The sequence below is a fragment of the Diachasma alloeum genome, unplaced genomic scaffold (genome assembly GCF_001412515.2).
Source record: "Diachasma alloeum isolate Michigan unplaced genomic scaffold, Dall2.0 Dall_scaffold_00369, whole genome shotgun sequence".
In the NCBI taxonomy this organism is placed as follows: Eukaryota; Metazoa; Arthropoda; class Insecta; order Hymenoptera; family Braconidae; genus Diachasma; species Diachasma alloeum.
This window is the reverse complement of record NW_021680508.1, coordinates 188,406-214,685: the sequence shown is the minus strand read 5'-3', so window position 1 is coordinate 214,685 and position 26,280 is coordinate 188,406. Positions and strand designations below refer to the sequence as shown.

At 38.3% G+C, this 26,280-nt stretch overlaps 1 protein-coding gene across 1 annotated transcript in view; it reads left to right on the top strand.

The window, feature by feature from the left end:
• Positions 1-26,280, top strand: part of LOC107041616 (chondroitin sulfate N-acetylgalactosaminyltransferase 1) — a 96,201-nt gene that overhangs the window by 56,147 nt on the left and 13,774 nt on the right. Inside the window, exons 2-5 of the mRNA XM_029126343.1 lie at positions 4,347-4,460; positions 8,228-9,071; positions 9,194-9,376; positions 14,204-14,351. Of these exons, the coding sequence (XP_028982176.1) occupies positions 4,347-4,460; positions 8,228-9,071; positions 9,194-9,376; positions 14,204-14,351 (1,289 nt within the window). The remainder of the gene's footprint in view (positions 1-4,346; positions 4,461-8,227; positions 9,072-9,193; positions 9,377-14,203; positions 14,352-26,280) is intronic.

Genomic DNA, 26,280 nt, shown 5'->3' with positions numbered 1-26,280 from the left:
ACAGAGAGAGAGAGAGAGAGATCCTGAAATTGGATGGACGTGTGAATTGGTGAGAAATTCTTATCATCAAAATCTGGAATATCGTTAGTTTCAACTCTTTTTCTTTATAAATCGACTACCCTGATCATTTCGCTGGAGGTATCTAATCTGCGATTAGCCGGGTGTCTAATGCACTCCTCTCAATCACAGCTCAGGATCGATTCTGATAGGATTGCGAGGGAACCGTTTTTTTGGGAGATTTTATCGGAGAAAAGCACCACATGCCTTTCGCTTTATTAACTGTAATCAGCGCTTATCCATTTTCCCCAGGGGTTTTCAGAGAACTCAACTCAATATTTCTATTTTTTTCAACTTCTTATTTCAAGAAGACGGTAGAGATTATTTTTCTCGAGAAACCCATTTTCTCTTCGGATAAATAGCCTACAATGTTGATAATTAGAAAAACGAAAATATAGCAACGATTCGAAGGCTTTTGGAAAGTATCTCAGAAAGATGTAACTTCTAATTACTCATATGATCCCTAACCAGAATAATTTTATCCTTGCGCCGGTAGATTTAATCCATGTTTTGGAGAAAAGTCTGATTACGTAGATTTGATGGACAAGTAATCAGGTAGATTTAACTACGAACTTGGAAAACCTGACCCTCGATTACATGAATTTAATCCTTAATTTGAAAAACGTAATCTCTAATCAGATAAATTCACTCTTTGATTAGAAAAACTTGATGCCTGAATGGAAAGATTTAGTCCCTGTTTCGGAGAACCTGATCCCTTATCAGCTCGCTTCATGTTGGTATCACTAAGACAACCTGAATATTCATCATGAAAATTTCATAACTGATGAAGGACACCTGATTTTCAATGAGACAAACTGAATTCTCAAGTAACCAGATTTGATCTGCAACTTGAAAAACTTGGTTCTAGATCAGATAGATTTTAGATGGATTAGATGGATTTCATTCACAGCCAGGGGAACCTAATCCCTTAGGGAGATCTGCTGCATAATCGTGAGAACCTCATCCCTGAACAGATAGTTTCAATTCGTGACAACGGAAATTGCACCCCTGATCAGGTATATTTGGTATATTTGATCCAGCTTTCAATATTACCCCATTCACACTCGATACTTAATCAGGCGCATTTAATCCCTAATTATTGAAACCTAATCCCTAATCAGGTAAATTCAATCCCTGTTCGGGGAAATCTAATGCCTGAATCCGAATATTATTCCCTGTTTCGAACAACCTGATTCCTTATCTGGTTGATTTATGTTGGCATGATTTAGAAAACCTAAATATCTATGATGTAAATCTCATAACTGCTCAGGGAAACCTGATTCTCGATGGGAAAAAAAGAATTCTCCATCAAGTAGATTTAATCTGCAACCTGAATAACTTGATTCTAGATCAGACAGACTTGATCAGATGGATTCCATTCACAGTCAGGGGAACCTGATTTTTGAACTGGCAGATCTGCTTCATAAGCGTGAGCACGTCATCCCTGAATAGGTATATTTAATCCATGGCAGGGAAAGTCCGATCTCTGATGAGGTATATTTGATTCATAATTACGAAGATCAGATTTTTGACCCAATCCGTAATTTGGCTCTCAAAATTAACTTATTAATACACTCGACACCTCATCAGCCGAATTTAATTCCTGATTATGATAACATAATCTCTGATTGGGGAAACGTGATGCCCTGTTCGGATTATTTAGTCCCTGTTCTGGGGAACCTAATCCGTTATCAAGACGATTTATGTTGCCATGACTTAGAAAACCTGAATATCTATGATATCAATCTCACAATTGCTCAAGAACACCTGATATTCGATGAGAAAAACTGAATTCTTGACCAAGTAGATTTGGCCTGTAACCTAAAATACTTGGTTCCCGATCAGATAGACTTGATCAAATGGATTTAATTCAGGAGAATCTAATCCCTGAACGGGCCGATCTGATGAGGTATATTTGATTCATAATTAGGAAGATCTCCTTTTGCACTTGATCCGTAATTAGGCTATCAAAATTGATTTATTAACAACACTCGATACCTGATCAGGCGAATTCAATTCCTAATTATGACAACCGAATCTCTGATCAGGTAAATTCAATCCCTGATTGGATAAACCTGATGCTTGAATCGGAACATTTAGCTTCTGTTCCGGAGAACCTGATCCCTTATCATGTCATTTTATTCACGATAAAAAAAACCGAATGGTAATCAGGTAGATCTCATCTCTAGACGGGTAGATTCAATCCTTGATCTTGGAGATTTAATCTCAGGTCAGGTAAATTTGATCCCATAAATTGAATACCTGATTAGTCCCAAATCAGGATATCGTTTCGGGATCAAGGTAAGGCGCGTATCAGCTGATGCTGAGGCCAACTTAGAGGAACCTATCCTGAAAGAAATCAGATTCACATTCAAATTTCCTGATCACGCACTCCTTACCCCACTGACATCAATTCCCACCCGTGCGCCAGACCCACCTCAACTCAATTTCCACTCAGTGAAGTGCAAAATCACGATTATAACCTGCGCCTCCGTTCGCCAACCGTCAACTTTGAAATTTGGCCAAGTAAGGTTTTTTTCCACCCTCACAATGAAGAAGACACCGGCATAAGGTTTTTTCAGCTCGTAAACCGCTACGTCATTTTTCCCCCCTCTACCAGTGAAGTTGGGTAAAAATTCCGTAGCCAACACAGCACGATGGAAGTGAATATAACTGCACTAGTCGGCTGGTACTTCCGTAGCTGTACAGCACCCAGAAAACGAGGAACTCCAGTACAAGAGAGAGAGAAAGTGAGGCAGAACCAACGGCCATAAACGAGAACACCATAAAAGCCGGTCCCGGATAAGCGTCTATCACGAGAATATCTCGACGCTTTTGGGGTGGAAATCCAAGGGAAAAGTTTTACTCGAGCCACAGGCGCATGGACATCAACTGATGCGGTCGTACACAGCAGAAGCCCACGGCGCTTATTCCACGGGGGTTGAAATACGAGATAATGCTGTAAGGCATCACAAACACTTACACACATAAATTTATAGTGAATTTACTTCCCGCAACACGTACGCGACGTCCTTTTACATTCGTCTACATGCACTACGAGTGTACATCCGTCACTGTTTAAAGAGTATTATGTTGGGGACGAAGCGGGAGATTTGATTAATAGAATCACATCACTCAGGGGATGCTTTTTTTCCTTGTTTCAGACCCGATAACACCGCAAAGAAAAAAAGTTTCAGGTTTTGAGTCCCACAGTAGTGAAATTCAGAAACTCGTGGTTCTAGAGGGCATGGGACTGAGATCCAGAAAATGATAACTTAGTTGCAGTGAAAACTCAGTAACAAAAATGTACTAAGTTTCAGTTAGAAAAGTCCTTAAATACTGAGCCGTCGGTCTGGAGTCAAGCGGGGTTTGTAACCTTCTGAGGTAAACGCCTTCCCCTACTCTTCATACTTTCCGTAAGATTTAACCATCTCCACTCCACCGAACAAAGTATGATTCAGACCGACTTTCACCTTGTCAGCCGAAAAAGCCTATCTGCGGAGAACAAATGTATGAAAATACTTCCCTGACTGCTCCTCATGATTATTGATCGATCTCACTTGAAATTGAGTAACGCTTCGTCAGTACACTGATAGAACGGATTAGTTATTGTTAACGAATGGATTTTGGCTGGAAGTTAGGGTCTATTCGGTCCCACCAAATGTTCATTCGTTAATAGTTAACGAGTGTATATTTTGGGAGCCTTGTTTGACTTGACTTTCGCCATTCAAGTGAACCATTCGTTAACTATTAACGAATATTCATTTGGTCATATTCAACTCTACCATTCGTTAGTAGTTAACGAATCTCGTTTGGAATAAATGAATCATTCTATCAGTGTATATGCCATCTCTTATAGACACAACGCATAATATTTCAATGCGAGGAAGTTCTCGGAATATTATTCCGGAATTGAAGATAAAAAATTTCGGATTATGGAATATTATTCTGGAATCGAGAATTGAATATTTCGGATTCCGGAATTGAGAACGAAGTATCCCGGATTAAGCAATACACGTATTCCTGATTCCACATTATTATTTACTACATTCGACGATATTTTTTTTCCATGTATCTAAAAATTTCTACTCAACAATAGAATAATACTTCTAAGTATTAAAAACAATTCTGTTCCATAACTGGGCCCCGTTTCTTAAGAGTTCCATGACCGGGTCCCTGGCGGTACATCCTTTACTGTTTTATAGAGTATCATGTTGAAGACAAAGTAGAAGATTTCATAAATACAGAATCACATCACTCATGGAAGCTTGTTTTCCTCTCTGTTTCAGACCCAATAACACCGGCGAGTGAGGCGAGTCAGAGGGAGGAGGAGACGAGACTTGAGTTAGAGAGACTCACTGCTGAAATTCGAACGTTGAAGCTTCAAATTCTGCAGTTAACAGGTTAGTTAATCATTTCTAATTCATAAAAATAAACAGAAGTTTTTCCAATATTTTACCGGTAAGACTTTTTCATGTCTAAACGAGCTTTTGGATCGAAGCGAACGCAGTGAATGCTGATCTGAATTAGGTGAGAAGATACTCGCCTTGAAACTTGCTTGTTGCCTTCCAGATAAGGTCTGTATGGTAACAAGAACTGAGACTGGCTCCTCTTTCTGAACCACATTAATGGACACGTTGGATAATCGTGCAATGTATCCCAGCAAATTGAATCAAAATATTTGTTCAGAATTTGCATGATACCAAGATGGCCTTTGTGATGACAAGCGACACTTGTTTCTCGTGCCAGACATTACAAATTGTTGGTACGTGGAGGGAGGCCAAAGAAGGGAATTGTGGGAAGTGGTGAAGCCCAAGTTTATGTGTAATTTGTGAGTGCGTAAACAATGGGTTTGTGGTGAGTAAGGAGCTTACTGGTTGCACTGTGTAACTGTCTGCTGTTGTATTAGGCGAAAGGATGTGTGGAGAAAGGTGTTATCTGTAGGTGCAAGATTGTGGTTGATGTAGAGGAGGCTCGTAACTACAGAATTCGAGAAGGAAGCCACAGTTCTGCTGAATCTTATACAGTCACCATTTGGTGAATAACAGAAAAAATAGGACAATTAAGGATAGTATTTCCACTGAAAAAAACTTCTATCGGAATGAATCACTTCTAATCGGACAATCGCTTTTCCCATTGAGAAACTTCTGATGTCCTTTCGGATTTGAGAAGAATCTCCTCCAAACTTTGATGGTAAATCAATGCTGATTGCTATCATTACACGATTGTAGACAATTTAATGTTGATGGTTTGCCTTTTGTTATACGAGTGAAAAAAATAACTGGGATTGTCCATTTAAACAAAGTTCCTCCTTCAAATGAATTATTTCAGTCCACATAATCGTCTCTCCCATTCAATTCCAGAAAGCTAAAAGAGGAAAATGAAAAACTTGCAGTGTTCTCCAGAATTTCAACGTTGTTTGTAGAAACGTACATGGCACGATGTACGCCTCTAGCTGAAGATGAGCCCCTTACGAGGCTCCCGTCTTCCTCCATTCCCCGGAGAGCATTCCAACAGCGATGCGGATGTGCTTCATCCCTATTTCTACCACTCTCCTCACACCACCGAAGTGCTCCATTACAACTTCGTCGCGACCATTCAAGTTGAGAAATCATGAAACCCCGGATGCTCTTCCCTTCTTCATATTCCCAGCCCCCACAAGACGACATTCACGCCCACCTGAAAAAGATTTTTATGCTTATAGTTGTCTGAATTAAATCCCACAAATCTCAGACCTTTTCATTCGACTCTATTCAGACAAGTCCAAAGGATTTAATTACTTCATTTATGAAAAGGAACATTCCAACAAAAAAGAATCTGATAATGGGGAACAATTACAACTCCCCCCTAATTCCTGAATAAAGATTCTCGAGTCGTGAAAAAAAGGGGGCAGAGACTGTATAATGGCCTCTGTCGTTACGGAAGTTAACAGAGTAACAAAACTGTCGACTGACGCTGCAAGATGCTCCTAAAAACAACAGCGTACAATTCTTCTTTTGGCCTTAGTCAAGGTAAAGAGCTGAGAGCGGCACTTTCAAGCATTTTGCAACTGCCACTACTTTCAGTAGAATCCCCCCCTCTTGAAGATTCTCACAAAGGCTAGTCTCTCCTTTACAATTTCACTCCTAAACCATTTCCCTGGCTGTTACCATCCATCTGTCTCTATCAATTCTCCCATCCATCTGTCTCGCTCTCTCATTCTCCCTTTTTCCTTTCAGTAACATTTCGCATCTCATTTTCTTCTTCGTAAAAGGCACTGAGTTAAAACCATGAGCTGCTATTTCCCATTACGGGTAACTCTAACCTCTCTCACTCCTCCACGCTAGGTACGAGCATTAAAATGTTGAAGCTAATAAAAACCCTCTCAGAGTTACGAGAACTGCCGAACAAGTCACGCATTTCAACCTAAATTTAAAGCTACCAAGCATTAACTTCTTCTGGAATGTGTATTGCCATTTTCCTCCAACACTGTGAAGAGAGTATTTCTCTCTTCTGTTACCATTTATTCACGTGAATCGCGTGCTTGAAACGCCTTTTGCTGTATCAAAATCCTCTGCTATACTGTTTTTCGAAGCCCATTCGTACACGTAACCGAACGCCTTGTCGTTCGAGTGAGGGGAAAATGTTGGGAAATAAAGGATCGTATGTTTCATGTCGTAAAGAAACTCGGGTCATTGATTTTTGGGATACACCCAGTGTCGGGTAATTACACTTGGCAGAGGTTTAATGTTGTTTTGTTTTTTTTTTTATAGGGAAGGGTGGGGCAAAGTGGAACGGTACCGAATTTCGTATTTCGAGAGTGAACCAGTTCTGAGGGTCAACTGGGAGAGAATGGCAGAGAGATCATGAAGGTTAAACAAAAGGGTCGAGCGAAGTGATTACTCCATTCATCTTTCTCAATTAGGGATGTAAAATTACCGTAATTTTCGATGTGCGTCAAGTCAGTCGTAAATTTACCGTTTTCTGACATTTCTGACTTGATGCATTGTGATGTAAACTGACCGGCTAACTTACCAAATCGTCAGTAATTTCTTCTCGTTGTTATTTATGCTGAACAATCGTCTATCTGAATGTAATCTGATCCTCATTTTTGCGCTCGGTCATTTTTCCTTCCGAATGGGAAGCAATTGATTACAAGTCTATTTGATGTTACAAGAAGGGGTGACGGAGGCCACCTTTGTACCCCTGCGCACTCTTGGAACCTTTAGGGGCATAAAGGCCATAAGGGTCTCAGGGTACAGCAAGGTTACAAAGGTCAAGAGGGTCAAAATCCCTGATTTGATTATAAGTTTAAAAAAAACAGAAAAGCATTGAAATCGTTCTATTGTTAGATTCTCTAATTTTGCTTGGAAATGATGGAAAATGGTTTGAAACGTAAAAATACGAAGTTTGATCACCCCGTGGATATGTGCGGGTGTCTACCTGGCGGTCAACTTTTAGAGAATTGAAGAATTAAAGGACAAAGAATTTCAAAAAATCTGAGATTTTGTCAGATTATAGATATTAATGAGAACTGACTCTGTGCTCAATTTCAGTCCAAGCGATCCAGCCGTTATTGAGGAATCGCCATTTGTTTCTAAATCGTTTTTCGCAAATATCTCAAAAACTACTCAACCGATTTCAATTTTTTTAAACTATTCGTCTGGATCTTTTCTATCCCAACTAATCAAAATATGCATACTCCTTCACACAAAGTTTCTGAGATATTTCCATTTTTCGGATTTTCGCTCAACATCCTTGTTAGCACTCCCACTGTTACAAAAATCTGGTGCAAATTTTTTTTTCAAAGTATATATTGATACAAAAACCATTCTATTTCTTATTCTATTGTGAGATCTGAATAATTTTTAGGTATACGTTATTTTTAACCCATTAGTTTTTCAGTGCTATAACAGCAATAATTCAACCAAAGAAGAAAAGAAAGTCGAATAAACTCTGAAACTTCAGGTGTCCGAAACGTTGACAATTAGTGAAAAAATTTCATCTTTAATTGTTTCTCTTTTTTCGGTATTTGTGAAAAATTGCTGGTATGAGCATTGATGGCTGTGAAGTAAAGAGATTTTCAAAAACTTATTCTATCTCCGCACAGCTCCTGCTTAGGTCCAGACAATTCTGCCGAATCAATGCCCCAACACCCAATCATTTAAATCACCCATTTCTTTATGTTTAGGTGGACCACCAGGACATTCCGAGACTATAGCCTCAATAAACTCCTCCGAGATCGGTGACTGCCTGGCAGCGAGACGTCAGGTAGAATTCGCTGAAATCACTCAGGGTCTCCCCCTCAACAATGAGTACGAGCTAATAGCATTTAGTCATTTCACAATACCCCGTCTCTATCCCGTGGATCTCGGGCTAGGCAAGCGAGTGGTGGAAAAGCCCATCGGATTCAAGAGAAAGGACATCCTCGAAGCAGTCTCAAAGGCCATTGACACTCTCAACAAGAATATTTCATCGATCGCTGGAAGGTATACAACAGAAGACTTCCTGGAGGGTCTCTACAGGGTTGAACCCACCACCGGGACACAATACGAGATGTACTTCAAGACGAAGAATCTCAACAAAAGTTCCCAAGTATCGAATCCTGGGTACACCAAGATCGTGATGATGCGGCCTTACGCACCGATTCACTTTGTCTCAGTGCAGAGGCAGCAGACGAAGGAAAAGGAGTTGATTCACATTATTCTTCCATTATCCGGGAGGACTGGAACCTTTCAAAGCTTTATGGATAAATTTGTGAAGATTGGGTTGAAGAATGACAAGAGAGTGCATCTAACGGTCGTTTATTTTGGGACTGAAGGCCTTTCCGAAGCTCAAGCCATCATGTCTAGGGTACTGATGACCAGGGGAAGTGGCGGTTCCAATCAGAATCTTCGCTTGCTCGCTCTCAACGAAACTTTCTCCAGGGGAAAAGGCCTCAGGGTTGGCGCTGAAAGAGCCTGGAATGGAGACGGTGATGTTCTCCTATTCATGTGCGACGTGGATGTTGTCTTCAGTGCAAGGTTCCTAGACAGGTGAGTTTTATGAAGTTTCTACACCTTGAGGCAACCTAGGGACTTGTGGAAGTTAGTTCGTATTATTCTAAGTGAGGCTTTCATGCTAGGGTAATTTGAGAAACGCTTCCTGTGTGATGTAGATGCCGTTGGAATACAGCACCAGGACGCAAGGTCTATTATCCCATTGTCTTTAGTCTGTACAATCCTCATGTTGTCTACACGCTTCAGGGGCGCAAGGTGCCACCTGAGAAGGATCAACTTGTTATCTCCAGGGACACTGGGTTCTGGAGGGACTTTGGTTATGGCATGACTTGCCAGTATAGGTATGTTAAATTCGATATGTAGTTATTGCGGATTTCAGATTGAATTATCAATCACTTGTAGTAGAATTTTGGGTTTATTATCTCTTTTCATCACTTAAAAAAAAATGATCACACATATAATTTTCACAAAATCAAAATTATAAGAAACATTAAATAGCAATCCATACGTGTAATCAGCTCGGTGGTTCCGAGGCCAAGAAAGCTAATGGGCTGTTTAGCTTCGTTTCGATGACATCGGTCACAAACTTTGGTGTACCTGTGGATTTGCCGTTCAATTATATTTTTCTCGCTTCGTAGAATTTACTATGATTTATCTATTATGGTGGAAACTTTTTTTCCTCTGTGAGTTTATTGTAGCACTGTAGTCGTTCCTTAGTATATAGAGAACTCTGTCAAAGAACATCAGAAGTCCTTCTTAGGACCTCTACATTCACATTCAGGGAACGGAACAACATTAATCCTGGCAAGAGAGCTTATCAGACCAGGGTGGCCAGATGCCGAGAGTGTTTCGCCGCCAACAGGGAAGGGAAGTAGCCAGAAGTTGCCAGTCGGAGAAGAGGAACCCGCCATGAAAGTCGCCAGTGGCGGCACTAGTTCAAAATTTATATAGAAAAAAGGTTATTGAGGGTCAGACGTTTTCAAGGGTGGAATTGGAAAGCTGGACGGAGTAGTTAGGAAAGTCAAATGTTTTGAATGTTCAAACCGGCGAAGATCAACGATTTAAGGGTGAAACGGGGGGATCTCTGCGGATAAACGATTAATTAAACGGAACCAACTTTTACGGCATTATCTTTATTGCATACGAATTGATATTCGAATAAAATATCATAAACACAACTTGAAAATAGAATTTTTGGAATACAACGATATCATAATGATTATGAAAAAGCTCAAACCTTTTAAGATCATGTACCAGACAGTACGCAGGTTTCTTCATACTGTGCGAGGGGATTAAACATTTCATCGGCGTCATTTAGTTGGAGCTCATCTAGGTTTAGTGTGTTGTCATTATTATTACGGTGATCTTCAGTGGTCATTATTTTCCTTTCATACATTGAACTATTGAAATCCTCAAGCATTGATTTCGAGGGAACATAGTCGCAACAACAATATCCGTAAACTCTTAGATGAATGCGAATACGCATGATTGAGACGAGCATCGGCATAAGCATACGGTTTCGAGTCTTATTTTTAACGATAATCATAACTGAAAACATCCCTTCTATCTCCGCATTACTGATGGGTAAAATCAGAGCTCTGAGGGCAAAATTACTCCATTCCTCGAAAACTAGTTCTCCATCTCGATTTTTCCAACTCCTAACAGTTATCCAGAAGTTTTCTGTGGTCGCAGCTTCAGTTAGATCAGAGGAAACATCCGCCAGCCACATCCCTTGCAGACACCGCCATTGAATCTCAATAGTACTTCGGTCAGTAGTCTCATCTGGAAAAATTAAATATAATTCTGAGCTTTTAGAGGATATTTAATGAGCTTGGGCATGTTCTCTATAGAAATACCTGTCAAATCCCATGGAAGATCTTGCACTGGGATAGGAGGGGCTGGAGAGAGGCACATCTGAGGTGAAAAACATGTCATCCGTTCAATCACGTCAACATTCTGAGGAAGTCTATTAACAAGTTCCTTGACCAATTGGAGAAGGTAACATCGAGCTCGTTCTTTCACAATTTTCACCTCTTTCCCGTCCAGAGTAGTTCTCTGTGAGTTTTCCAAAAAAAATTGTCCATAATCGACAGAATCGAGAGGGAGGAGTGAATTACCAAACGAATCATCACTTTTCTCGAGGGCCCTCTTCACAGCAGCAATATCAGCTTGATGGAGAATTCGATTGGATACGTTGGATTCTTTAAGAATTGGCTGCAGGAACGCAGGCTTGAAGATCCCGCGAGCTAACGACAGTACTAAAAGACGAAGATCGTCGTAAACTGCAGCAGCATCTGTATTTACTTTTTGATACGCAAGATTCACTGCCATTACTTCCTTCAAAATACCTTCCACGAAAACAAGATATAAATAGACAGTATCTTTTTTGTATGCGTCGGCAAGGACACGAACTTCAGAATTCTTCTTGTCGAATGTTGCAGCTGCTATATGAAAAAATTCTCTCAAGTCTTTCCACTGTTTGAGAATGACTGATACTGCATTGTAAAAGGCCAACCAACGTGTCGTCGATAATGCAACTAATCTCAATGGTGTTTTCCCATCGTTCATACTCCCAAAGAGTGCTTCCCATTTTTCAAGACGTAGAAAGCTATGAGCAAACTCTTACTGTTTTTTATGAGATTTTCGACCTCAGAATGCAGTTGATCAGCCGCTTTTGATGCACACAAACTCACGGAATGGGCCATACACTTTGTGAACATTAAATTAGGCAGATCATTTTGAAGACGCGTGAATAAGCTATTGTTTCTCCCACACATATTTGATGCTCCATCAGTCCCAATTCCTACCATCTTCTTGAGATCCAGTCCGTTCTCTGCAAGAAATGCCTGGAGAATGATGTGGAGTTTCTCAGCTGTAGCCTCGTGAACTTGTGTAAATCCCAGTAAGTTAGTGAGGATTTTATTCTCTCTTTTACTGAAGTATCTGATTCCATAAGCCATGTATTTGGTCGTCGACACGTCGGTCGCTTCATCAACGATGAGTGAGTAAAATCCATTGCCAACATCATCAATCAGTTCCTTTAGAAGCCCTGGGACGATGATATTCAGAATAAGCTTCGAAGCCTTTGTTCTATAGAGTTTTAGTTTTGACAAAACACTTCCTTCTCCATACCGCTGAATCAATTCTGATAGGTGATCAATGGAACGTATTGACCCATGGCAGGCAGCGTGGAGTACCAAGCCAATGTCAGTAGTCTTACTTTCATTTGTTTCTTTCCTGACGCCTGAAATGAGAAAATGAACGAATCAAATTAGTGGAGCCGAGTGGTATGAGCAAATTCTCACAAATAATTCCACTGTTTGACTTATTACAATCATCCGAAAATTAATAACAAATGAGAGATCCTCTTGTTGAATGTATCTATTTCAAATTAACAAGTTGTAAAAAATCATACCACATTGATCTAAACGCCTCTGCCCAGCACATAAAATCTCCTTGGCAATTTTCTGGTGACCGACTGTTTTAATGTGGGTTTCAAGATCAGTTTTGTAAGCACGAAATCCTTTTGAACACCATTTGCAGTAAGCTTCACGTTTATTTTCAATGAAAATAGTATCGGGAGCTCGTGTTAACCATCCTACGAGTGAGGTGAAATAATTGATTCATCAATCAAAATCAAAAAATCTTTGGAACTCATGTATAATAAGTAAACTCATCAGTCACTCGTAACTTTAAAAGATTCCTCGTTTTCCCAGGCTTTATTGTAGGGCCTCGGTGCTTCTTTTGATTTCTTCTCCACCTTGTTTTTTGCTTTCAAAATACTTTCTTTTGGGGGTTTAGTCTTCTTAACACCAAAATTGTGTGTTTTTTTTCGGGTTCTAGACCCTCCTTTCTGTCCTTTGAACACTCCCATTATTTAAAATACTCAGTACAAAATTTTTATCACATTATACGAGAATAAGAACCGATGAGAAACGCAGAGAAACCGCCACCTACCGGCTCGCCTACCCACAGAATATAAACACAAGAGTCCGTGTTTTGAAGGGCATTCAACAACTCAACTATATTGTGATTGGTGGAGATAAAACAGTTGGGGGGCATCCATAATGGGCGCCTATACTTTGCGCCGCGTTTACGCATTGCGATAGTGGTGTCGGTACAGTAGGAATAGGTGGCCATTGATGAAGTAATGTCCAAAAACACCAAAATTAAAAATCTGAAAATCGGTAAATTTTCATATTTTTTTTAGGAAATTTGCAAAATCGCCAAATTGGCGGTCTGGCGGTTTGATCGAAAAAATTTCTCGCCAGGCGATGTCGAAAATCGCCAGTTTGACGATATATCGCCACATCTGGCCACCCTGTATCAGACTATAATGATTGGCCCGCACACAATTAATCCATGTAATCATTCTTCTTGGAAACTTCTGTTTATAGAACCATGGTTTTCGAGATTTTTTATATTATCTTTGGAAGTACTCAATACCTTTACTATTATTTTTGTGTTGAGAATGGAATTTTAAATATCTACACACCTAATTGCTTTGACCAATTTCTGCTCCTTCATATTTCCAGAATAGCGAAGAAATCATTGAAATATATTTGCAACACGCTTTACTTATTCATTGACATTACCACGTTCATCCTCATCAAAGATTCACACACCTCTGTAATTTAATAATTCCAGATCAGCCTTCCTGGGTGTCCAGGGCTTTGACGAGGAAGTTTTTTATGTCGAATGGTGGGAAATTTTCCTCTTTGAGTTTATTGTAGAGCTGTAATCTTTCCTCAGTATATAGAGGACACTGCTACAGAACATAATTCAGGTCCACCTCAGGACATCACATTCAGGAAATGGAACAACGTTAATCTTGGAAAGAGGGCTTGCCAGGCTATAATGATTGGCCCTTGCACAATTGCTCCATGTAATCCTTCTTCTTGAAAGTTTCTGTTTATAAAACCATAGCTTTCAAGATTTTTTGTGGTATCTTTGGAAGTACCCAATGCCTTATTATTATTTTTACATTGATAATTCAAATTTAAATAACTAAACACCAAATTACTTTAACCAATTAAAGCGCATTCATTTTCATAGCATACGGATAAAAATCATTGAAATATACCTTCAATACGTGTTACTTATTCATCGACATTGCCACGTTCATTTTCATCAAAGATTCACACACCCCTGTAATTTAATAATTCCAGATCAGACTTCCTGCGTGTCCGGGGCTTTGACGAGGATATAGTGGGATGGGGCGGTGAAGACGTTACCCTCTACAGAAAATACGTCAGGAGTAATATCAAAGTTATCAGAGCAACCGATCCTGGCATATATCATATCTGGCATCCGAAGGTAATTGCACTAAACTTCACGAATGAGAAAATTGTGAGAGCCGTGACACTCAGAAAATCCAAACAAATGTGAGGTGAGATTATCCGCGCATTCCTGTGACAATCCGATATATTCAAGGGATAAAACCTGAGAGTAGATTTTGAAAGAGCTAACAATAATACCTTCAGGGGGATACGACAATGTACTGGATAACGAGTAACGTCCCATATACCCATTCGAAATGTTACCATATTCCCGTCGAGTACATTTCCGTTGAGTGTGACGCCGTTACTCGAAGAATGCAACCTTCAATTTCACGTGGCAGTTGACAGGGGGGGGGAGAGGATTGAAAAGGACATAAAAAACCACTGTATTCGCGCAAAAGCCCGAATGCTCATTGTAACTGCTAGAGGGTGGGGATTGGGATCGAGTCAAGTGTAAGGAGAAAAAAGGAACGAACGTATATACGAAAGCTAACAGTGGAACGATCCTCGTAAAGTCGAACGAGTGCTGAACCTGGATCGTTTCGTTTTGGAGAATTCTCGGATGGTTATAACGCAATAGCCAGGTTTTCTCCTTGTTGGGGAAGGTCTTTGGAGTGATCTGACCTGATGGTGTTTTGGATTATGGGGTTTATGATGCTCATGATGCTTGATCACATATCTGAAACTCTTTTACGAGGAGCTGGTCACTGCTCAATCGGGTGGCTCAGTGATTTCCAGAATGGGAGGATTTTCAATGATTTCTTGAACAATTTCTGTGATTTCTGAATAACAATTGGAAATCAGTTCCTTTGATCTCTTGTGATTTCCATAATTTCTAGTAGAATGTGATGATTTCTTGATTTCAATTATATGGGGGCCAAAGAGGGGCATTTGTTGATAATGATATTTTTCTATATGACGTTGTGATACGTAAGGATGTCAAAAGAGGTAAAAAACCTCAGAATGTCACATTTCATCATAAACCGTGAAGCCTCACGATTTTCATAGGTCACGAGGGTCACATCTGGCTAGGATCAAATGTGGCAAGGGTCAAACGTTTCAAGGTTTAAACGTTACGCGAGTTATATCTTCCAAAGGTCATTCCTCGCGAACACTATATCTCGTAAGGGTCATGCCTAGCATGAAGAACGGTGAAATCCATTTTATGAATCTCATAATGAAATGACTCGGAGAATGGTTGGATTGAATATTATGAACTTCCTATAGTATTCAAACTGCTTGACCACTGCTTTCCTCAATCAGAAGAGTTAGAAGATTCACAAGCGTCATATGGTTGGAATCTTGAGAGTGAAATGCTCGAAGAAATGTACCATGCGGTCAAGAGGGTCATATAGATAAGATTCGAGGAACCAACGAGTTTAGAAGGGTCTTATGATGTGATAGTAAGAATCAAATGACATGTGCTTAAGAATGTCATGAGGTTCAGACGGGATCATATGAGTGAGCCCGAATAAAAAATTTGGGTTTCATATTCATCGATGAGTTCTAATTATTTCTGAAATCACTTGATTTCTTTATAATTTCGATTGATTTCCGGAAGTTATTAGAAATCTCTGCCAGAAATGGAAATCTCTTGATTTCTCCCTTGATATCCAATTGAGTGGTTCAGTTATTAGCCTTTATAAAGTATAAGACCAGAGAATTTCCTTTCTATCGGAGCTGCTATAGTTGCTAAGCTAAGCTAACAAGAATTTAAAAATATATAGTTAGCTTTCGGATCTATCAAACACTTTCACTCGATCCTGAAACCCTGAAAATTGGCTATAAATCCTTTTCTAACAATTTCCACAGTTTTCTCTTACCTTCCGACAAGGAACTATTCACTAAGTTATCGAAAATGGTGGTGCAAGGGTGTTGATCCCCAAGCCCAGGGGTAATTCCGTGGTTTTGTCGTGGGCTGTTTGGGTATCTCGTTTACCTCCGTCACTCGATAACCTCACCTCGTTTTCGGTGTTGGGATAACGAGATTATCGAAAGTTGGTCGCTAATAAGCTGGCCATCGATCGGAATTAGGAGAGGCAAACCAAGAGTGAGAAGGGATGAGGAGTGTTGGTGAAGGGGTCATTAGACGCGAGAGAGATCACTTAATCGGGTTACCCCTTGAGGCTGTGAACCAAGTAATCTAGTGTTAACGCTTTCCCAAGATCGACGTGAGAAATTGTTATATGTTTTTAACGATAATTTTGGGTGAGGAATTATGGTTCATGGTGTAATAACTTGATTATACGGTTATGGCTTCAGTTTTGGAGTTGAGAATGTAACAGCAACTTGCACAGGTATGTTTGGATAAACAGTTACATTCTTTCGATTACGATTGAAATGATGTGAAATATTGGACAATTTCTTTTGTATATTGCGTCCTAATGGAACCTTTGCAATCGCTCAAATTTACATCCAGAAAAATGGTTTTATTGAATCAAATAAAAATCTTTATTTGAACTTTTTGCTTCCGAATGGAAGCATCGCAATCCTTCGATTTTCACATTCTCTAATTTTGAGTGGAAATGATGTAGAATGGTCTGAAACGTCAAAAGATGAAGTTTGGCAACCATGTCTTTATGTGACCACGTCCACCGCTACCTTCCCGGTAGCCAATTTTTAGAAAATTGAGTAATGAAATGACTAAAGTAATTCCAAAAAATTTGAAATTTCGTAAAATTATAGGTCGTGATGAGAACTAGCTCTGTGCAAAATTTCAACTCGATTGAACTAATAGTTTTTGATAAAAAGCGATTCATTTTTTGACCGATTTCGATTGTCTTTTTCAAAATATTCGTTTCGACGCCTTCTATTTAAATCAATCGAAACAAATATATCCATTCATACAAAGTTTTTAAGATATTCCCGTTTTTACGTTTTTTCAAAAAACAAAAAACTTTGTAAACACTCTAGCTTGTGCAAAAATCGAGATATCAACTTGAAATTTGGGACAGAAAATGTATATCTACTCATACGAAATATTTGAAACATTGGAATTCTGATAGCACCCACGGATGTGGTAGTAACTGTCGGAAATTTTTGCTGCTAGTTAGTGTTGAAAAGCTATCAACTTTTGTAATATTTCAGATCATTCGGAAGCCCGCCATCAATGTATTGATCACGAAACTTAGGGTCAGGAGGGTCAGAGTAAGGGTTATATGGGTTAGATTAAGGGTCACGGGAGTCAGAATAAGAATTATGGGAGTCATATGGGGATCATCCGGGGTCATATGTGGATCATATGGGCGAGCGGAGCGAGCGTAGTCCCCTAGTCAAGAATATTCTTGCTACAAATAAATAAACATGTTTACTTTTTTCAAGAAAACGGATTTAATTATGTGAACCGGTGTTGTATACCCCAGTATTTTAACCTTTTTTATAGCAATTTCACTATATTTATTAACTATATTTCATTATATTTTTGTCGATATATTATTCCAACATTCCCCGTAGTTCCATAAAACCTGAATGGTTAGTCTGGGCCTCTTCCAATAATATTATTAAATAGACATAGTAAATAACTTTAACTAAATTCCCAAACGACTGTCTCCTCTCTGGGCCAATTCCCACTCTCCCATTTCTTCCATCAATACAACCTTTGGGCCATTTCCCTCATTAACTAAAATTCCCGAGAACCGCAATAAACTCCTGGAAACACCCAAGACCATCATAAACCTTAACGACGCCAGAACCCTTAACCACCCTTCTGACGTCACGAGTCCCAAACCTTCCCTCAAGTATGCCCAAAAATGGCAATGTTAGTCATCATCCCCTCCAGTTTTCCTTGCACCCGCAGGTACATAAAACTGAGGACTTCCACAATTTTAGTTAGTATTAATTTCATCTTGTAACAGAACCTCTGTCCGAAACTCGAAATATATAAACATCTTAGAAATTATTTTGAATCAGAGTTGTCACAATATTTAACAGTTTAAAAATATATTCTCGAATAAATTATCAGTTTTATTTTGTATAAAATCTGTGTCCGGAAATTTATTCAACAAGAATCCAACAAAATTTGGCGATGAGGAACCGGATTGGTCTAACACTCGTGCAAAAACCAGTGCTTTTAACGGAAAAGAAAAATTTCCGTCCTAGACACAAGTGACAAAATTGTTTAAAATTAGATCACCACCCACATCTCTTCAAGGACAGACGACCAGAACTGGCTTCTCATCTGGACCTAGCACCTCCAGCACCAGCCGGGAGTTATGCGACAACAACTGTAAGTACTGACACTCAGATGTTCAATACATAATTTCGAAAGAGAGTTTCCCTAAATCCCTTAAATCACAAAAATCAAAATGCCCGATCACATTTTAAATGCGCAAAATCCTGAAAATCGAGATCTTCCAAACGGTCCAATTCCACAAACGGAAGCGCTACCATTAAATTTCTTAACAAAATTAATCCCAGAAACTTTCGATGGCAATCGTCTACAAGTAACTAGCTTCGTTAAACAAGTTGATGGAGTATTTGAAATTGCGAAAGAAACTCAAAAATTCCCCTTGTTATTGTATGTCAAGAGTAAAATCACGGGAAAAGCAAAAGAACAAATTGACATTCATTGTAATCTCACGACATGGCCAGAAATTTCCGCTCTATTATTAAGACTATTCCAAGACCGAAAGTCTATGGATCAATTATTAGAAGAGTTAAATCACATTTCTCAAGGTCGTAATGAAACGATATCACAATTTTATCAGAGACTCGAAGAATATTCATCGCGAATTTTAGCTGCTATTCATGCCAATAATGATGAAGACGATGACACTTTCCGAGGTCGTATTGCAATGACAAATGACATGACTAGAAATCGGTTTATTTATCACACACATCCTTCTATCTCTCAAATGTTATGTTATCGTGAATTTAAGACAATGAGTCAAGCGCTCACTGCTGCATTGGCTGAAGAAAAAGCCTTAAGACCCAAAAACCCCTATCAAAATCAACAAAATTGTACCATCTGTCATCGAACAGATCATTCTTTTCATGATTGTCCTCACAAAAATCGACAAACCACAAATTTCTCTCGACCGCGACCGGTTAATTTCTCTCATTTCAATGGTCAAAATTCTACTCAATTCAGAGCCCCCCCTTCTAATTCAATGAATAATCAAGCGAGAAGAGTCCAAACAAACATTCATCAAATTAATATACAATGCAACTATTGCAAAAAATTTGGGCATGTAATTTCAGAATGTAGGAAACGAATGTGGATTAATAATCAAAAATAAAACAATTCGAATAACTCAAGACCCTCTTTTAATCAGAATTCAAATCAACAAAATTCAAGAAACCACAATTCCTCAAATCATCGAACTTCAAATCAAGGTCATCACAATGCTCCTATCAATTATCAAAATCACGTTCCACAAGATTCAAGTTATTTTCAAAATCACACTCCACAAAATCCAAATTATTTTCAAAATCAAAATGATTTCACAATGAATCAAGGATCATCGAACAATGATAATCAAATTTCTCATCACTCAAACGATATCCATCAAGTGACACGCGAGTTCAATAATTTTCTACAAATGAATATTCCCGTAAATTCGAACAATTTAACGTACGTATTATTTGAATGTCCAGATGCAAAGTCCAAAAACAAAACTCTCAAACTTTTGCTAGACACGGGCGCAGCAATTTCTCTTCTAAAAACATCAGCATTAGATAAATTCACTGTCACAGACCCCGAAGTTATAACTCTTAATGAAATTACACCAAATGCTCCCATTGCAACTATCGGTGGAACAAATCTTCAATTACAATATGGCAAAAAGAGCCTCAATTCCAAATTTCATTTGCTCGATGCCTCCACTAACATTCCTTTCGATGGATTATTAGGTTTCGATTTCTTTAGTGAACATAAGTGTAAAATTGATTACGAAAATTCCAGCTTAAAAATCGCAGCAATTACAAAGCCAATTCCCTTATTTGAAAATGTTCCTCAACCTAAAAATAAATTCATGATCACAATCGGGGCAAGATCTGAAATGATCGCAAGAGTCGCTATTATTAATTCTGAAGGATTAAATGAAGGTATTATCCCCTCTCAAAAAATCGCAAACGATTCACATCTTATGATTCCCAATGCAATTGTTAATATCAAGAATAATGAAGCTCTCGTTACAATCATCAACACATCAGATCAATTAAAAACTGTTAAAATCCCACAGCTCTCTGTTGAAAAATTATCAGAACAAATAACTATTTTCAAGCTCGCACCAGAACAGAGTGAAAATTTCCCACAAAATCGAATTAAAGTTTTAAAAGAAAATCTACGATTAGATCATCTAAATTCCGAAGAAAGAAAATCTATTGAAGAAATGTGTACAGAATTCAATGATATTTTTCATTTGCCAACTGATTTATTAACAAAAACCACTGCCGCGACTCATTCTATTAAAACTACTAGCGAAGATCCAATTTTTGTCAAAACTTATCGCTATCCAGAAATTCATAAAGAAGAAGTTTCCAAACAAATTAATAAAATGTTAGAACAAGGAATTATTCAGCACTCAACGAGTCCATGGTCAAGTCCCCTCTGGATAGTACCAAAAAAATTATATGTATCCCAAGAAAAGAAATGGCGTATCGTGATTGATTATCGACAGTTAAATGAAAAAACGGTCGGTGACGCGTACCCTCTCCCTAATATCGAAGACATTCTCGATCAATTAGGACATTCGACTTATTTTACAACGCTAGATTTAGCCAGTGGTTATCATCAAATTCCCTTAAATCCACAAGACGCAGAAAAAACTGCTTTTTCGACCCCTAATGGTCATTATCAATTTACGCGAATGCCCTTTGGTTTAAAAACCGCACCTGCTACATTTCAGCGCATGATGAACAATGTTTTGATGGGACTGAATAATATTCAATGTTTTGTTTACCTAGACGATGTCGTTATCTATGGCTCCTCACTCGCAGATCATAATTCCAAATTGCAAAATGTTTTCTTAAGATTACGCGACAATAATTTGAAACTCCAGCCAGATAAGTGCGAGTTCCTCCAACTATCTTGCGAATATCTCGGACATATTATTTCAAATGAAGGCGTGAGAGCCAACCCAAAGAAAATTGAGTCAATTAATAACATTCCACGTCCCAAGAACGTCAAACATATTAAAATTTTTCTAGGTATGATCGGTTATTACAGAAAATTTATTCGTGATTTCGCTACTATTGCTAAACCTCTCACTTTGCTTTTAAGAAACGATGTACCCTTCACCTGGTCAGAAAATCAAGAAGACTCATTTATTACTCTGAAGAGAATGATCACAGAAAATCCCATTTTGCAATATCCAAATTTTTCAGAACCCTTCATGGTTACTTGCGATGCCTCTAACGTCGGAATCGGCGGCGTATTATCTCAAATCAAAGACGGTAACGATTTACCTGTTTGTTATTACTCGCGAACTCTCAAACCCTCTGAAGAAAATTATTCAACCACTGAAAAAGAGTGTCTCGCAATCGTGGATTGTATCGAAAATTTCAGACCCTATCTCTTCGGTCGTAAATTCACCGTTTATTCAGATCATCGCGCATTACAATGGCTATTTAATCACAAAAAACCCTCATCTAAATTAGTTCGATGGAGACTCGGTCTCAATGAATATGATTATGAAATTAAATATAAGCCTGGCAGAGTAAACTCAAATGCCGATGGCCTCTCTCGACTTTTTCCTGAAAACGAAATTCCAGAAGAATCAAGTGCCATTCAAATTAATCATACCTCTAAGTCGGAATTCACTTATAAAGATTTTATCAAATTTCATTATACAAATCAAGAAGTTATTGAATTTTCCAAAGACAATAATGCTTTAACTCAAATCAAAGATCCAATTGTTTTACTTTGGTCTCAAGACCTCGATGAAAGTAATCAATACGCTGATTACATCGCGAATAATTTTGACACTAGAGAATTAAAACCGGGAATTAATGAAATCAACAGACTCAAAAGTCACGATCAAACATTTTTTCTGTTGTATGCAAAAAACTTCCATCATGACAAACTCAAGTACGGAGACATTTTTGAAAGTTTGCAAAACCTCAGAAAGTCAATTGGTAATAAACCATTTGTTTTTATTCCTCCAGTTAAGAGTCCTCATATTCAAGCACAGCTTCTAAATGAAATGTTGAGATTCATCTTTCCAAGATCAGAAATTAAATTATTCAATGTAAGCAAAATTACCCCCAAGACTAAAGAAGAAATTAAAGTCATTCTCGAAGAAAATCACTGTAGTAAATTAGCAGGACATTATGGCTTTAATAAAACTTATGCAAAGATTAAAGAGCGTTACTATTGGACTACTATGAAAAATGATATCAGAAAATTCGTAAAATCATGTCATTCTTGCCAGTTAAATAAAACAAACTTTAATCCCACAAAACAACCAATGGCAATTACCGCAACATCAGAAAGACCATTCCAACGTCTAGCTATCGACATTGTAGGTCCCTTGCCTCTCTCAATCGGGAAATAAATTTATCCTCACTGCACAAGACGATTTGACAAAATATTCTTTTGCTTATGCAATTCCCAATCATGAAGCAAAAACGGTTTCCGAAGTTCCCATTCAAATAATTACCAAATTCGGAATTCCCAAGACACTTCTCACAGAGCAAGGTCCTGATTTCATGTCGAACCTCATCAAAGAATTGACCAATTTATTTAAAACAAAACATCTAACCACCACTCCTTATCACCCTCAAACCAACGGTGCGTTAGAAAGATCTCATCTCACACTCAAAGATTATCTCAAGCATTGCGTCAAGCCAAATCAAACCGACTGGGATGAATATCTCCCATTCGCCATGTTCGCGTACAACACGTCAATTCACAAATCGACGAATTTCACTCCTTATGAATTGTTATTCGGATGTAAAGCCTATCTTCCCTCTTCAATTTCTCAAGAACCTGAATTCCACTATTCTTATGATGATTATATTAAATCTCTTCAATCGAGATTCAATATCGCCTTCAAAGTCGCACGTGAAAATCTCGTCAATGCTAAAGAGAAAAGCAAAGAGTACTATGATCGTAACAAACACCCTGAACAATTTAAAGTTAATGACCTCGTATGTATCCGCGATCAACAAGGTAAAATTGGATTAAGTAAAAAACTGTCAAAACAGTTCAAAGGTCCCTTTACGATCACTAAAGTTCATAATAATCACACAGTAGACGTAGAAGTAGGCAAAAAGATTATTAGATATCACACTAATCTCCTGAAACGCTATTTTTCAGATGATTCCGAAATTCCTACCACTTCTTCTTCTCCCTCTGCTCCTAGTTAATTGCTCTTATTATAATATTCGCCCCTTAAATGGTTCAAATGCGATATTTTTCAATGAAGAAGGAACTGCCCAAATCTCAAATTCTAAATTAACAGTCGTAACTCAAGTAAATTACACACAATTAAATCAAGCTCGACAAATATTAGTACAAAATTGCATGTCTACACAAACTCTTTGCACAACATTATTAAAAGATTTATCTCAAATAAATCATGTCAATTTTCATTGCGAACCTAGCCTAAAAATAATTAACACAGAAATTAATAGAATCGAAAAGAAAAGCGAAACCTTACAACAATTAACTGTAAAATTATCAAAACGAAAACGTCGTGGACTCGTCAATGGAGTATCCCACGTACTTAATCGGTTTTTTGGCATACCCGATACCGATGATGCCAGTTATTATAATGATAATATTGAACTACTCTTTCATAATGACCATGAGATGCAAAATTTAATGAAATCGCAGATTCAAATTATTACGAACACCATTAAAAACTTCAACGACTCATTTAAACTTATTAATAGTCAAGAAATTACAATGAATGATAATTTGAAAAAAATTAATGACTTTTCAGTTCAAACGAATTTTAGACTTTCTATTCTTAATTTAGAAACCGCAATGAATGACCAAATCTCTAGACTATTTACTCTCTGTCTAATAATCTCCAAAGAATACACTCGATTTATCGATGCTATCGAACTTGCTAGGCATAACATAATTTCACCATCGATTATTCTCCCTAAAATCTTTTATGAACAATTAAATAAATACGAAGATCAATTTGAATTTTTTATAAAACCAGATCTCCAAAATATTGCACTTTTTTATAATATTAGTGATGTTCAAGTTTCAATGAAGAAAAATAATATCATTTTTATCTTACGCGTTCCAGTCGTCACTAAAACTATTTTTAATATTTATCGTTTAATTATTTTACCGATTTTGAACGAATCATTTTTCAATTTCACATATGTCCTTCCTAAATCTGATTATCTCCTTATGTCTCAATCCAATTCCCAATTCCTAAATATCCAATCTCTTTCGGAATGTAAACAACATCTTAGTAGGAAGTACATCTGTTATGGACAACATCTCATCGAGACATCTGATCACCCCAACTGCGAAGTCCAACTCCTGCTTTCTCACATCAACTGTCTTCCGAATTCCTGCACCACTAGAACTGCCAAGGCAACCACTGAATTCTGGCAGTACCTAGAAGCCAATCAATGGATCTACATTCTCCAGAAGCCCATCACCTTAACGCTGATCTGTGACAATAAACCACAGAGTCATATTGAAGACATAATTCTACAAAAATCCGGAATCCTCCAACTAAATGATAAATGCAAGGGCTACACCAATTCGTTTATTCTGGAAACCAGCAGCAATTTCGAGAAAAACACCACTTCCACAACCAGTCTTGAAATTTTCCCAAGTCTGAACTGCGAAGAAAATAAAGAAGACCAGCCAGTTCCACTAAACCTGAAATCGATGCAGTTAATCAACATTGACTCCAACGACATCAAAATCACTAATAAAAAGCTAGCCGAAATCAACAAGATTCTCTCAACAAAGATGAATCAATCTCCATCGAGCAGACCAACGTCATCTTGGACTACCATCCTCCTGAGTTCTACCGGCTTGTTCTTCATCATCATCACCTGCTGTTGTTTCCGATACTGCAACTGCTTAAAACTCATCAGACGATCCTACCCCAATATGGCAGACTCACGAACTGAATCTATCGTGCCTGTCATTAAGAACTTCGTCAATTGTAATATTGACTCTGACGTCCATCTACAGCCTCTATTACCATCATCAGAAGTTATCATCCACCGTGGTAGATCCCTACCATCAGTCATGGAAAAATCCCTGACCACCACAGATGAATCGGACCACGAATCTCCACTCCAGGTAAGACGTTCCAGCCGCATCAGAGTGCGAAGAAGCACAACTCCTTTATAATATAAATTAACTCTGTATATATAATTCTTAATTATTCTTAATTCTTAATGCTTAATTCGTTATTTCCTATTGATTAATAGATTAGGAGAAGTCAATTTACTAGATTCAAGTATTCCATATTCAAACATTTTCCACTTTTCTATTTTTAATGATTGAAAATAGTATTTCCAATTTTAAGTGGGGAGGTGTTGTATACCCCAGTATTTTAACCTTTTTTATAGCAATTTCACTATATTTATTAACTATATTTCATTATATTTTTGTCGATATATTATTCCAACATTCCCCGTAGTTCCATAAAACCTGAATGGTTAGTCTGGGCCTCTCCCAATAATATTATTAAATAGACATAGTAAATAACTTTAACTAAATTCCCAAACAACTGTCTCCTCTCTGGGCCAATTCCCACTCTCCCATTTCTTCCATCAATACAACCTTTGGGCCATTTCCCTCATTAACTAAAATTCCCGAGAACCGCAATAAACTCCTGGAAATACCCAAGACCATCATAAACGACTTGGTTGGCTTCCGGATGGATGCCGCGTTGAGTTTCAGCATTGCGCCGACGTTTCGCAAACATTGCAGTCTGCATCTTCAGGGCTATCAGCTCCGATTCTGAGCTCCGATGTGTGGGGGCAGTCCTTATATACCTTCCCTTGTGGTGGTGGGGGAAGGGGAAGGGGGGGGG